The sequence below is a fragment of the Plectropomus leopardus genome, chromosome 3 (genome assembly GCF_008729295.1).
Source record: "Plectropomus leopardus isolate mb chromosome 3, YSFRI_Pleo_2.0, whole genome shotgun sequence".
NCBI classification, from domain to species: domain Eukaryota; kingdom Metazoa; phylum Chordata; class Actinopteri; order Perciformes; family Serranidae; genus Plectropomus; species Plectropomus leopardus.
Window position 1 is genome coordinate 3,623,354 of NC_056465.1, and position 14,916 is coordinate 3,638,269.

At 38.1% G+C, this 14,916-nt stretch overlaps 1 protein-coding gene across 1 annotated transcript in view; it reads left to right on the top strand.

Annotated features, from left to right (window-relative positions):
• LOC121962737 (inactive N-acetylated-alpha-linked acidic dipeptidase-like protein 2) overlaps positions 1-14,916 on the top strand; it is a 498,032-nt gene that overhangs the window by 301,334 nt on the left and 181,782 nt on the right. Inside the window, exon 12 of the mRNA XM_042513024.1 lies at positions 11,490-11,636. Coding sequence (XP_042368958.1) covers positions 11,490-11,636 — 147 coding nt within the window. The remainder of the gene's footprint in view (positions 1-11,489; positions 11,637-14,916) is intronic.

Sequence of the window (14,916 nt, forward strand, 5' to 3'; positions counted from 1 at the left end):
TATTATCATTATTCATAAATGAATAAGTTGATGTTTAACTATAACATAAAAATGCCTGTTGTTTTTGCACTTCCTTGCACTAACATAGTCAGTTTTGAATAATGTTTTGTTTTGTAATATAGTGATAGAAATAAAAACGTTTTTAATCTGATCAGTCGATTAATTTAAGAAATAATCAAATCAATTATCAAAATAATCATTAGTTGCAGCACTAATGTTTATGCAGTAACCATTTGGAATGATATATAACATACCTTTATAGTCATTGATCCACAGGGCCTTTAAAGAGGGCTTGTCACTTCCACATGAAATAAACTGAGCAGCCTCAGCTTCAGGACGAAGTCTGGCTCTTCTTTGTGACATGCTCTTCAGTTGGCCATGGGCTCCTGAACCTGTTGACATCTACATGGGAAAATGACAAAAGACAGCCAGGCAAATTACTTATACTTACTGTGAATCAAATGGGACAGTGAAAATGGTCTTCTGCCTGAAATAATAACTCATTTGCTGATCACTGAAAACCCTGTGCAACTATGATTTTAACAGTGTAATATTAAATTACCTTAATGTTATCCTAACAAAGCATCTTCAAAGATAAATACTACTATAAAATCATTATAAAACGGTGCACTCCACTAAATAACCTGTAGTGGATGACTAATATCATCAATTTGTGTTGAAAACACAAAAAAACACATCTTGTGCTGAAATAAAATTTGTGTTGAAGAACACTTAAAAACAATTCAGACTGTTTCTGTAGGTGAAGATGAAGAAAAAGTTTGTTTGCTGCAGCACCATGTGTCCCTTTAACTAATTAGCGTTAGCTAGCTCATTAGCGTTAGCTAGCTAGCTAACGCTAATTGGCGTTAGCTAGCTCGCTCGCTAGCGTTAGCTTGCGAGCTAGCTAATTAGCATTAGCTAGCTAATTAGCTGAGTTAGCCAGTTAAACAGTCATATTTAACAACTTCTCCTTGCTATGTTGTTACAAATCGAGTAAAAGTAATTAATTACCGTTTATCATGCACGCCTTACAGTTTGTTTGAGTCCGCTGCGAGTTGGCGGCACTCCCTTTAGCTAATTAGCCGACTTTACCTCGTCAGGTGGTTGTCGTCGCAAAGACATCGAAGGATGCAGATACAGCAAGATAGATCCCTCCCGAGCGCTGAAGGTCCCGGATGTTACGTTCACTGAGAGCTCCTCTGCGGGAGTATCCGTGTCAGAAGGTTTACTATCCTGCTGTGAATTGCACGTCTTTGGTTAAGTCTGTCGACCAATCAGAGGCTTCGTTACTGATCTGCTGACCAACCAGAGGCTGTGTTTCTCATGTGTGCCGCAGCATTGATCTCACGCGCATCACGCTGTGGAATAACGTGAAACGTGTCCTCTTCAGTACCAACGGGTAAAATAATGGGCAGACGAGCGTTAATGCAAATAATGTTCGATATTTTACACGGAGATTTGCTGGAAGCCTGTTAGAAGACTGACAGCCTCACCTGATGTGAGGGCTGGGCTCAGCTCTCACCTGCACTTTGGAGTGGCACAGTGACGCACAGAGAGGCTGTTTGAGGAGTTCCGTTTTCACAGAGTAATTTCTACTTTTCTCTAAAGTTGCATCACGAAATAAACTTCTGTAAAAGCATCTAAATTTATTACTGATGGCGGTGATGACGGATTATTTTCTCAAGGATGACAAGCTGGCTCACCAAGATGAACTTGATCCAACTGAACAGTAAGTGTCCTCTAGTTATTTTAAATATATGACATTAAAATGAAAATATGTATATGGTAGTTTTAATAAACATCTTTATATTTGGTATTTATATATCTATATTGGATTTTTATATTAATTTTTTCATTTATTGTTTGGTGGTCACCTGTTTCACAGTTCATAGTATGTGTGTTGGGGGGGGCTGTATATATCTGATGTACAGTATATGATCTGATTTTTTTCATTTATTTATTTGGTTTATTTGTTTGTCAGGACCTGCATCTCTGTTGCTAGACAACAGACCAACCGTCCCGCCTTTTCCTGAGGACCTTGCATCTTCAGAGGAGCAGCCAACAGCACAATGTAGAAGAAATGGTCACATACAGATTCATCTGTCCACCCCTTGATCTGGTCCTCCATTTCACAGCAGACAGGAATGGCTTTGAGGTACAACACAACTAACAGATGAGTAAGCGGATGGTGTTCTCCTGTGCTGTTGAATGGACAGATTTTACTGGGGGAGTATTACTTGGTCTGTGAGTTCTCTTGATATATATCTATATCTATATTTATATCTTTTATCTATATATTTATCTCTCTCTCTCTCTCTCTTTCTCTCTCTCTCTCTATATATATATATATATATATGTAACATAGTTAAAAAGGTTCAGGATAAAATAATTGGTAACGTGTTTGTGAATGTCTGTGGACAAGATGATATTAACTGACCTTTAAAAAGCACTGAAAACCTTAACTGGCTGTATTTTGTTTGTTATTAATTGTTTATGTTATATGGGATATGTGTATTGCAGTAATGCCTGCTTCAAATGTTGGAGAGTGTGTTAGTGTGTCTGAACAAAATGAAATATGGGGACAGTGTGTTAAAAGTGTGTTAAGTTCCAAAACTGGCCACTAGGGGGCAAAACCAAAAATGAGTAAAAATGATAAACACACTTACACACTCAATTTCATGAAAGTGTGATGTTTCAGGACATTGGAGATTTTTGGTCTGGGAGCATGTTGGGGGGGGTCTAGAACACTGTAGAATGCTCGGAAAAATGAGGACGTCAAAAATGTCCTCATTTTTCCAGGAGTCCTAATACTGTAGGTGTGTTATCATAAAAATGTCCTGATATGTCATGAAAACAAGAGCGTGTGTGTGTGTGTGTGTGTGTGTGTGTGTGTGTGTGTGTGTGTGTGTGTTGTTAGTCTGCACTAGTCTGTATTAGTTAGACAACAGTATAACTTCTTCAGCAGCCCACCATCATTCCCACTTAGAGAATGGGTGAAATCAAAGTAAGGTGGTAGGGCTGGGGCACCAGGCCCCAAAATAACTAAATCTGCCCCTTTCAACATGCTTTAAAAGTCACATGAAGTGGGGAATCTAAGTTTTCCACTGATGTCACATATGCCCTGTTTAGACATCCAGAGGCTCCACAGTGAGCATGGTTACATCATCTAGATGGGTCTAGATGGTTTCTACCATACAGGTGTATAGGACATTTATTAAGGCCCAAGACTATAAAGTGCTTTATAGACTAAGAGAAGGATTTCAAATTTATTTTTTAACACACAGGAAGACAATGAAGTTATTCAAGGTCTGGGGTAATGCCCTCAGCCCTCTTGGTGTTAGTAAGGATTCTGGCAGCAGAATTAGGGAGGAGCTGCAGCTGTTTGATTTTTTTTTTTCGAAGACCTGTGAAGACATCGTTGTCTGTTTAGTGGCCGATATACAGACACATATTGACGAAATGTTTCATCAGTAAAAAAGTAGGTCCTCTTTTAAAATACTTTTAAAATGGTGCTGCATGACCAGATGAAAAGGACTGTGGCAGTCACTTCCTTTGTCTGAACATTTGTACATGTGACAGTTCAAGGTGGCCCCGTAGGGCACACTTAAAACCTTGTTGCCAAAAGATAGAGTTTATTTGACTCAAGAGATTAGAGACAGATGCTTACTACTTTTCCCTGAAGTATTCCCCTGACTGTCCCCCTGTCACCAATCCTGCCTGGAGAAATCTGTAGTCCTCTCTGCTTGGCAGCTCTCCGCGTTGACAGCTGCATTCAGAGAGTGGAAGTGAGCAGTATGCTCAGTTGACCTGACAGCGACCAGACTTCAGCAGGTAACTCATTCAGATAGTTAACTTGCTCTGGACCAGACCTGGGTATCACAACCTGATGGTTCTACCTAGCCCAGGAGATAACCACACAATTGGCTTTTATTTTGAAACGTTCAACTGTCATGAGTTTGCTTCTTCCTGTGTAGCATCAGGTGAATTGACATCCGGCTGAGGCGCGTCAGTTTGTTTGAGCGTACTGGAGTTTCATTTTGTTTGTGCGTCACAGACGCAGGGAGCTACAATTTTGAGATACCTGCTACTCGAAATGAGTGTTTAAAAAAGAATCAGGTAGATCCTGGACGTAGAGTGTTTAATAAGTCATGGACTGCTAGGTATTTTTTCATGGATGTTGGCGGTAAGTAGTAATGTAGCAAGTAGCAATGATAAAAGCAGCAGAGCCAGAAATGCTCACAGTCTCCTTTCCTTATACATATGACGTGGACACTGTCCCAAGTGATGAGACATTGAACTCACAGGCTTGCAGTCTCATGCACTGCTTGCAAAGTGTTTCAGATCAGTGACATTACTAACATTTCACTCGTCTTTTACAGAGGAGAGCTCCCCACACATGAGAAGACTAGCTCAAAGGATGCTCTTACATTATTTTTTTAGGCTTGTTCTCCCCCATTTTTATTTTTATTTCATTTTTCTTTTACATTCACAATACAAAGTGACAAATAAATGTTTGAAAAAAATGTAAAATAAGTAACGTGCATGTGTGTTTAGGTCAGGTGATGATGCACTAGTTAGGATTTTTTTCCCTCATCAGGTTAAATCTTGCTTTTATGGACCTCCAGTGTATTATCTTTGAATCTTTTGGCATGCTGACAGATTTAGTTGTTTTTTTAGTTTATTTTTAATACAGATATGTTTTTACCCCAAACAGTCAGTCCTGTACAGTAGCTTAAATACTTTTGCCTGTAGTTGTCTTAATAAGATGCTGTTTGGAGTGACTAAGTTAATTATGAATATGTGCTGAGTAGTTAGTGCACAGTATGTATTCTATTATTTAATCTAGTGATAAAATGAGAGGTTACGGCATGACAAGACTTCTTTGGCACCCAGCAGAAATCTGGGCTTCTCATGTGGCCCCCCAGGAAAAATAATTGCCCACCCCTGCTCTGGACTGTGTGGGCTCTCTGAGTCTTGTTTTACTCCATCCTTATAAGTAGTCAGTGCTGTTGATTATTTGTCATTGCATCATTTTTCAATTAGGCGTTTCCTGTGCTGTAATATATTCTACCATTTTTATGCTGATGAAGTTTGAATTTTTGTTGTTTCTTTCTCTGTTGAGCCATGATAGCTATGACTGCTATAAGGCTAATTACGCAGTATATTCTAATTTCCTCTGAATTAACCAGAATCATTCCGTGTGTGTGGGTTTAAACACTATGAGTTTCAGCTCTTTGCTTGAATTCCACACTAATAGGCTGCTATAAGTAAAAAGAAAGCTGGATACGCCAAACAACATTGTGATAAGTCTGTCCTCTGTGTGCAACTTCCCTATTATGAATCTCAATCAACTTTTAAATTGTGCACACATGAACAAGCATTTATTCCCACCCTGTTAACTCCCACAATTAGCCATAAGTGGGTAATGAAAGGCCCTTCATGAATATTGATATGCATGTAAATGTTTTTGTCCTTCCAGTATTTTTTATTGCAGTGAATGGAAAAGTGTGAAATTAGAAAGGGAAATGTTGTGATGTTGATCCTTACAGGTTGAGGCAAGGTTAAAGGTATTATTTACTGCCCTTTGTAGCTGCAGTGGGGACGCAGTCAATGTTCGGAGAGCAACAGCCTTTAGAAAAACGAAAATAGAAAAGGTTGGCAACAGTGTGTCAGTGACAGTGGCGAGGATGATTGGACACCAGAGCTCTCTCCCCTTGACAGACCTTGATAACAGGAAACTCTAATTAAATGAAATGTGACAGAAGAACATGGTGACTCCGGGCGGGCTCAGCAGATGTGGATAGTTGAGATAAGCCTCTAATTGATTGACGCTTGCATTCTGTTTCCTTCTACTAACAACTCTGGTCTCAACAGTTTCTTTGTTCTTTCAATTAGGAGTAAAAGCAGTGAGGGGTGAGCCCAGGTGATGGGCTTCATGTTAGCTGTGGAGAACTCTGACAAAATTTTGAATTGTGCAATTAGCTACATACCAAATGTTAATCACAGCCTCGCCCCTTCCTCACTCAGCAATGTACTGTATTTAGCACAATTAAGGCTTGTCCTTGACGATTCAGCTTTAAAACAACTTGGAACATTTTTAGTGGCTGAAATTATGCTTTTAGTCAGCCTTTTCTCCCTCACTGGCACAAATAGTGTAGAGATACATAAACCAAGTCAAAAAACAAATGTAGCTTTTATGAGAGTCACTGTAAGTCATTAATTATAATGAAGTTAATATTAAAGTTATATTTTTAGGTAACTGCAGTAGATGAGAGCAGATGGCCCTCAAGAATGCATTTACTAGAAGGCTCTTAAATGGTTAAAGGTTTTAGCAGGACATGCAAATTGCCACATTGAGTTTGCATGATCATTAATCAAACCATATTTTTGAAAAACTGTGTAGGCTATATATATTTGTACCTTATTAGGTCAGGTTTCCCACACATTCATTTATTTGTGGCAAATGAATGTGTGTGAAACCTGAAACCTGAGCAAATTGGTTTGAGTACTCTCAAAAACATGGGGAAAAGGCAATTAGCAACTTAAAAAGACATGGCTCAAAAATTTTCAAGAAATTAGCAAAAAGTCGGAGAAAAAATAAGCAAAAAGCAAAGGTAAAAAACAACAACAAACAAACAAGAAAATACTTTAAAAACATTTATGTATATGTTTTTGTTCTGTAACATGATTTTAAATACACATTATTATAATAAGAAATATCTTTCTCTGGACATTTTTTCCTCTTTCTTGCTAATTTTCTCATATCCCTCTATCACTTGTGAAAACTAATTTCCAGGTCATTTTTTTTGTCACTGTTTACTGATTTCTCAAAATGTGTGGAACATTTCATGCCAAGTGTGTCATTACCTTTTCCACCAATGTTTAAAAAAAAAAAAAATCAATCAGGTTTCAGAGGGTTAAAACATTTGCCGCCGCAAATAGATTTTGTATTTTTGGAGCTAGACCATTCATAATGAGCACTATTGGAATATATATACATTTTGATTACTCATGGGAAGAAAGCGCTGTATTAGTGTGAGCTTCAGTATTTGGTTGCATCAGATGTGTGAAAGCGTTAACAAGGTTTCAAAACTATATTTTTTACGCAGTGGGTCCACACCATTTCTATGCTATCGTACACCTGTGGTGCCCTGAGTTGGCAGAGTTTGTGGACCATTTGACGATTATCACAGCCCGCAAATCTGCTGGATCCACCTCTAAATTTCAGCGACAACAGCACCATTTAAATCACGAGGACCACATAGCACATACAAACACAAACAAGAGAGATTTATAGATTTATTTTGACTGATAAATAGTTTGAATGCTTATTTTAGTGCTTGTGAATTGTGCTTTGTCTCCTTTTGTGTCACTGTTTGCAATTTTGTGTTTTTCACTGCTGACTGTCTTGGCCAGGTGTCCCTTGAAAAAGAGATTCTTAATCTCAATGGGACCAACCAGGTTAAATAAAGATTAAATAAATAAAATAAAATAAGACAGAGAACTGATGAATGTCATATCGACTCACACAAATTCATATTAAGACATCAATGTCCATGTAGGCAGTTATTTGCCAACAAAGAAACAAGGGCATATCACAGGAGTGGGATGGGCCACCCCTGAAATCTGATTGGCCACCACAGGTGCCACCCTATTAAGATTGGCTATCTGCTCAGTCAGAACTGTTTGACAAGTAACTGATTTTTCACCTATAGCTGCAGATGGCATGACATTGAAATGCTGCCAGTAACAACATAATATAAGAATCTCAAAGGTCCATATAGGGCGGGTGGGAGGGGCGGTGAATGGGTCCAACAAACTCCAGACTTTCATGCAGGAATCCAGTTTTTTGAGAATCCAGTTCATTTGCTTCCTGTCTGAATGTGGTGTGTTGTTTCTACATATTACCATGCGTCTCTTCCCCTTAATCCTAACCATCTGTGTCTTATTTGCTTAATTGTAAGCATGTGCTTTTGTTTTACTCTGACGTTGGTCGCTATTAGAGGTCCGCAACCTGACCTGAGCCCCATGGAACCCAAGGTCCAACCCCGGGCTAGAGCCAGGTCAGGCTTTGTTTTTAAATACATCATAAGGGCTTGGGTCGGGCCAGGCTCTGTGCTCTTATTGTACACACTATATATCAACAATACATTGCATCATGTACCACATTTATATATAATATAGATATAATACACATTTAAGTATCACGATAATAGCCCCTATAACACCTGGTGATTACCAACACAACCTTAATTTCTATACCTACTGAAGATTAAATCTTTATATTTTTTTTAAAAAACATTTAAATTTGGACATTGCTTTATTTCCTCTTTAATTCCATTCCATAGTCTCACCCCACTTCCAGATATGCAAAAGGTCTTGCGGGTCGTGTGAATATGACGCGTTTTAAAGTTGATGTTATTCCTGAGGCTGAAAGCCCCATCCCAATCACTGAAAGGTTTTTGTAAGTTTTCTTGTCAAAGATTATTTCTGGCTTTGACCATCATTGTGCTGTTGCATACTCTACAATGTCAGTAAATATCAATAATTTTGACTGTAAACAATGAATTTGTGTGTTCCAGATGACCAACATTATGAATAATCCTTATTGCACATTTTTTAGGGGAATTAGTGGATGTAGTGTGGTAATGTAGTTGTTGCCCCAAATCTCAGCACAGTACTGTTACGTATGGTAAGACAAGAGAATAGTATAGCATGTGGAGTGATTTTTTTTTTAATATTTTTTTTTTTTTTATCCGGAGCCTTCTTTGCTTTGTGTATTACAGCAATACTTCGAGAGACTTTTGTCTGCATACATTTAATATGTGATTTTCATATTCTTTCATCAATGGTTATCCCCAGAAATTTAGTTTCACAAACTTGATTTCAACCCCATCTATTTTTAATTTAACCTGTGCATTTGTTCTACACCGTCCAAATAACATCCTTTTTGTCTTATTCAAATTCAGTTATAACCTGTTGCTGTCAAACCAGGATTTTAGTTTGTTCATTCCAGTAGTAATTTCCTCCATTAATGTTTTTAAGTTATTACCCGAACAAAAATAACAAAAATGGGAATGAACATCAATTCACAAACTGCAGACCTGTCTCGTTATTGCCACAATTCTCAAAAATACTGGAAAAACTCAAATAACAAAAAAGCAAATAACACAACTGCAATGATTGAAACTGATTTATTGATTGATTGAAACTTTACATGTCATTGATGTATAGAGTGAAGAATTTTGGGCCTAATACTGACCCCTGGGGGACACCGCAAGCAATGTCCAAATATGAAGACGAACACTCACCCACATTCACAAACTGCTGTCTCCCACTGAAATAATTGTCGACCAAATCAAGCACTATTACCTTTATACCATATCTTTCCAATTTATTGATCAGTAAGCAATGGTTCAGTGTGTCAAAAGCTTTTTTCAAATCGATAAATATTCCAATAGCACGTTTGAGATCTATCACATTTATGATTTCTTCTATAGCCTCTAGTATTGCCATTGCTGTTGATCTATCTATCTATCTAATTCCATACTGATTTTCTACAAGTATTTTGTGCTTTACTAAAAAAGTGTCCAGTCTTTTGTTGAGGAGTTTTTCCAGTATTTTTGAGAATTGTTGCAATAACAAGACAGGTCTGTAGTTTGTGAATTGATGTTTATTTCCATGTTTGTACAGAAGTATTGTTTTAGTTATTTTCCTTTTGTTAGGAAATGAATCAGTTTGAAATGATAGATTACAAAGTTACGTTAATGGTTTGGAAATACCCTCAGTGACCTTTTTTACTAGTGACATATCAATGTCATTGAAGTCAGTAGACTTTTTATTCTTGCATTTATTAACAATATCTAATATCTCAATTTCATCCACTGCTTTAAGAGACATTGAGCAAGGATTTCTGTCCACTAGATGTTCTTGTGTCTCTCGATAGGAATATTTCTTGCAAGGTTAAGCTCTATATTAACAAAGAATTCATTGAAGCTATTTGCAACATCAGCCATGTTATAATTTTCAATGTCATTATCGATAAAGTACGTAGGAAGACTATTTTGTCTTGAGGCATTTCTTATAATGTTGTTAATTCTGCTCCATATTCCTTTAACATTATTATGTTATTATGTTATGTTATCTGTTATGTGTTATTTCTCTGTCATGTTTTTTAGTGAGTTTATTGATTCATCTTTTCGTACACTTCTAAATTCTGTTTATTTTCCTCTTAAGATTACTATCATAAATTGTAAACACTGGCAAATGGTCACTAATGTTATAAATTATCAACCCACTCTGTGCATTGTTATCAATGTCTTTAGAGAATATATTATCAATGAGAGTGGCACTATGGGCTATAATTCTACTGGATCTTGTGATTCTTGGAAATAGGCACATACTGCACATTGTACTGGTGAATTCATCTGTAGTGGTATGCTTATTAGGGTTTAACAGATCGATATTGAAATCCCCACAAATAAAAACAGTTTTGTTACTTATTTTTGAGAACATAATTTAAATCCATTTGTTGAAAGTTTCAATGTTTGATCCTGGCGCTCTATATGTACAGCTAAAAATGACTTTTTGTTTTCTTTGTCGATTTCAGTCGTTAGACATTACTTCATACTTGATTGTCGAAAGAGACCTGAGAGTACACAGGGAGTGTGCATTGCTGTCATTACAATACGATGTTAAAATGTGATAGTAAGAAGACCGGGACAAAATAAAATAAGGTAGAAGGTAAATTTATTGGTTATCTTTTAAACAAAGTTTAAAAAACAATAGTTTAGCTGCTGCATGTGTGCGTGTGTCTTTCATTATATTCAGATTTAGACTCAGGTTCAGGCTTCAAATGTTGCATCATCATCATGAGCAGTTTTTGGGCTCAATTTTCAGGCCCGTGCAGACAACTAGCTTCTATGTGCTTTTGTTGCAAAAACATAACCATGTGCTTTAGAAGCTTTATATCACCATGTGCTATTGTTGACATACTGGTGTCGGTAGCTACATCCTGGAACGTCTAAAGCAGCTAGAAGGATACCTAGAGTGTAATATGTAGACGTAGAAGTCCACTGACAAGGCTGCAGTATGTGACAACTTGGGGTGAGAATGTGTTGGCACACCCAGACCCATAATAAAAACTTTGAGCATCTGCATGAGTGTAGAGCATGAATTCTCAGGAAACACCAAACACAACACCACTCAAAGATTTAACATATTTATTTTAACATAATTTATTAAATATAAACCTGGTCTGATATTTCAAGCAGTTGTTTTAAAATCAAGCAATGACCGAACAATGCTACACAGAAACCACAATTTATCTAGAACTCATTTAATTCATTAACATAGCAGCAACTGGCTTACCTCTGTGTCTTTGAATTCTCCTCCTAAATCCTGTCTCAATCTTTGTTGTCTTCCCACCAGTGAATTTCTCTCATCCCACCATGTTTTTCTTTCTCTTCATCTTTTGTCCTCTCTGTCAGAGGCAGTTGCTGAGCTGCATTCGTGGCGGGAACTGCCCCGGACCCAACGTCAGCTCACTGCAGTTGCCTGGAGATGTGAATTTCTTCGCCAACGAGCTGGCTGTGCCCACCATGGAGTTTGCCTTTGAGCAAACCAAAGCAGAGGAGGTAACCCAGCCAAAACACCACAGTTTTTTTCACTTCCACTGCTCTCATTCTGCCTTCTGATGGCCTTCTGTTTCCAGACAACATCTCTCATTGCCTTACTTGAGTTTTATGCTAATGTGTATGTTCACCGCAGAGCTGGGAGCTGTTCTAATAACATGCAAGACACAGTGACACCTTGTTTCTCAGCTGTGAACAGATTTATTTGGATAAACTGCTGAGTTTTGCTGTAGGCCAACACTTGTTTATCCTTGGCTCTTAATCAGAAGAAAGAAAACCTCCTGGTCGGTGAAAATATGCACACCTGTCAGATGTCTTTGGATCATATGTTGTTGAAAATCGCCGTCTTTAAAGAATAATCACCTCCAGCAGGGATACTCAGCTTGCTTTGCTTTGGGGCCTCGTTTGCATAATGACAGTAGGCCAGGGGCCAGTCGCAGCAGCCCCATTTATGTTTCTAGGATTTGAGGACATTTCTATGATTTTAGCATGTTTCTCGGAATTAAGGCAATTTCTCAGATTTAAGGACATTTCTTAGATTTTTGGACATTTCTATGATTCATGTATGTTTCCAGAATATCAGAACATTACTGGGTTTTTAGGATATTCCTTGGATTTTAGGACATTCGTATGATTTTAGCATGTTTCTTGGATTTTAGGACGTTTCTTGGATTGTAAGACGTTTCTTGGACTTCAGGGCAGTTCCATGATTTATGGATGTTTCTTTGGATATTAGGACATATCCTAGAAACGTCCATAAATCATAGAAACCTCCAAACCTAATGTTAGGACATTACTAGGTTTGGAGGATGTATCTTGGACCTTAGGACATTTCTGGGATTTCAGCTTGTTTCTAAGATCCCATGATGTGTCTAGGATTTTACGATGTATCTAGAACTTTTGGACATTTCCTGGATTTTCCTTAATTTCTAGGATTATAAGAAATTTCCAGGAATCAATGACGTTCCGGATTTTAGGGCCATAGCGGGCCAGGGGCTGAAATAGGACCTCTGTTGGGGGGTGTGGGGGATCCTCCACTGGCACTTTTTTGATAAACAAGCTCTATTTTGATTCTGTTTTATGCACTCTGGCACCTTATGTATACTAAAGGTACAAAACAATTCTCAGCGTGAATCACTTCATTTTTAGGGGCCAGATTTGGTCCGCAGGCCATAAATTGGGTATCACCCACCTACGGCATGTCACCGCAGTGATTTATCCAGCTCTGACACATTGGGGAGTGGATGTGATAATAACCATCTGCAGCCCATAACACTAATAATATTATTTAGATGGATAAAGTATTTCTAGATCATTTACAGACTCAGTTTGACACACTGCAATATGGATTATTTCAGAGCTTACAAATTATGCATGCCCCATTTACTTCCATTAAAAATGCAGTATTGATGTTTGTTGTACTGCCTTGGGGTGGAAACAGAGATTTAGCCCCAGCTAAGTCGGCCCACTCAAATTTGGAACTTCTGGCTCGGACGGCAACTTTGAGCTTAATTAGTGCGAGAGATCTTCATGATGTTTATCCGCCCTCGAGGCACGTTTGCAACCTGAAAATAATAGGTGGTGGAGGGTGAAATCCACCACACTGGCTTTAGGAGGAAGATGAAAACCCTAATTGAATTGAAAAGAGTTTGATACATAAATATGCTTTGACTCTGTTAGGGCAAAGACCAGTATGCATACATTAGCATTAGCCTAATAGCATTTATACTGAACTGCAGGGTTAAAATCAGCAGGTAATCTTATTCCCTGTATCATTTCATTTCTTTATTGAGATTTTATAATAACTGAGAGAGAAGAGTGACAACAGGTTCTGTACTGACCTTATTCATTCCCTTTGTAATCTCACAAAGAGGATACAATATGTTGTTTATCAAGTATCTCAGAATCACAACTACACAACTTGAAACAGTCGTTTCTCACAGTGGGACTTAAGGAAGTTTTACAATATATATTTTGTCAAGTGCAGACTGACCAGCGGGAAGTTTCTAAATTTTCCTGGTGGGCTGGTTTAGTGAAAGCTGGCTTTTTTTCAAACTATACCATTTGTTAACACCCAATTTTGAAATCCAGATATCGCTACATGTGTGTCCTTCAGCTAACTTCACCAAGTCAATAGCTAGCTTTCACCATCAGCTCACTGGTCTGATCACTGTATCTAACTGTGAGTGTTAGTTTATGCTACAGTGACGGCTAACTTTACCGCAGTTAATTTTTTTGCCCTTTGGCTGACTCAGGTCTCTGTGGGCGACCAGGTGCTTGCAGACACTGTGTTGGCTACCCTGGAATAATATAACGTGCTCCTGTGTATAGAGTCTGTTAGTTCTAATTTAGTTGTGTGTTGAAACACTGTCGACTGTTGTGCAATATTTAAAGTCATTCTAAAAAGCAGGCTTTTAAGTCAGATTAGGTGTAAGGTCATCATTGCATTAATTTACGTTTAAATTTTGGATTTCTGTACACACAAACATGGGGAGGAAAAACTTGGAAAATTAGCTTAATTGTTTTACATGATAGCCTAAGGATACACATTCAACAATACAAATTCACAGATGGTGTTTTATTTTGGTTTTTTTAATTAATGATTCCTAGATTGACAAATGTGCTTTGTCAGTTCAAATTTTGTGCTTGTCATCAACTGTCTGTGCTACTTTTTGTTGCTGGTCTGTCCCTGATTTTTAATGTAGGAAATATGCATGAAACCTCATCAAGCAGTCATCCAGTTACAAAGCAGAAATTAAGATAATGAACTTAGATGCGGGATATTGATGTTCATAGCAGTGGACTGTATTGGGATTGGGATCCCACAGAACACGAATCTCACAGAATCAGGCGGTTTTAACTTTGCTGCTGGTGAAGGCAGTTGGTCAAACGACTGCAGGTCCTGCAATGCGTTACAGTGCAACAAGTCAGTCTCTTTTGAGGCCCTCTTTGTGTTGTGGTGAAAGTCAGCTGTTTCTTTATTTATGAAAGATAATGATCATTTCTGGAGTGTTGTTTACCTAAAGCATGACAAAGAATGGGATGGACATTTGCATTTCTGCAGGTAAGGGCTGTAATAAATGCGTATATTATTTCATTCAACCCACGCTGCCTGTAACTGACTGTTGTATGCTGTGCAGCCCTTGGCGAGCCTCCCAGGCAGTGGGTACAGGTGGGAGCAGACCTGCTAACTGCTGGAGTGGGCAGTAATGGTCAGAAATGCAGTGGAAGTGGGTGTAGACGGTCCTACACAGGACTGTAGTTCATAGTCAGTGCTTCAACC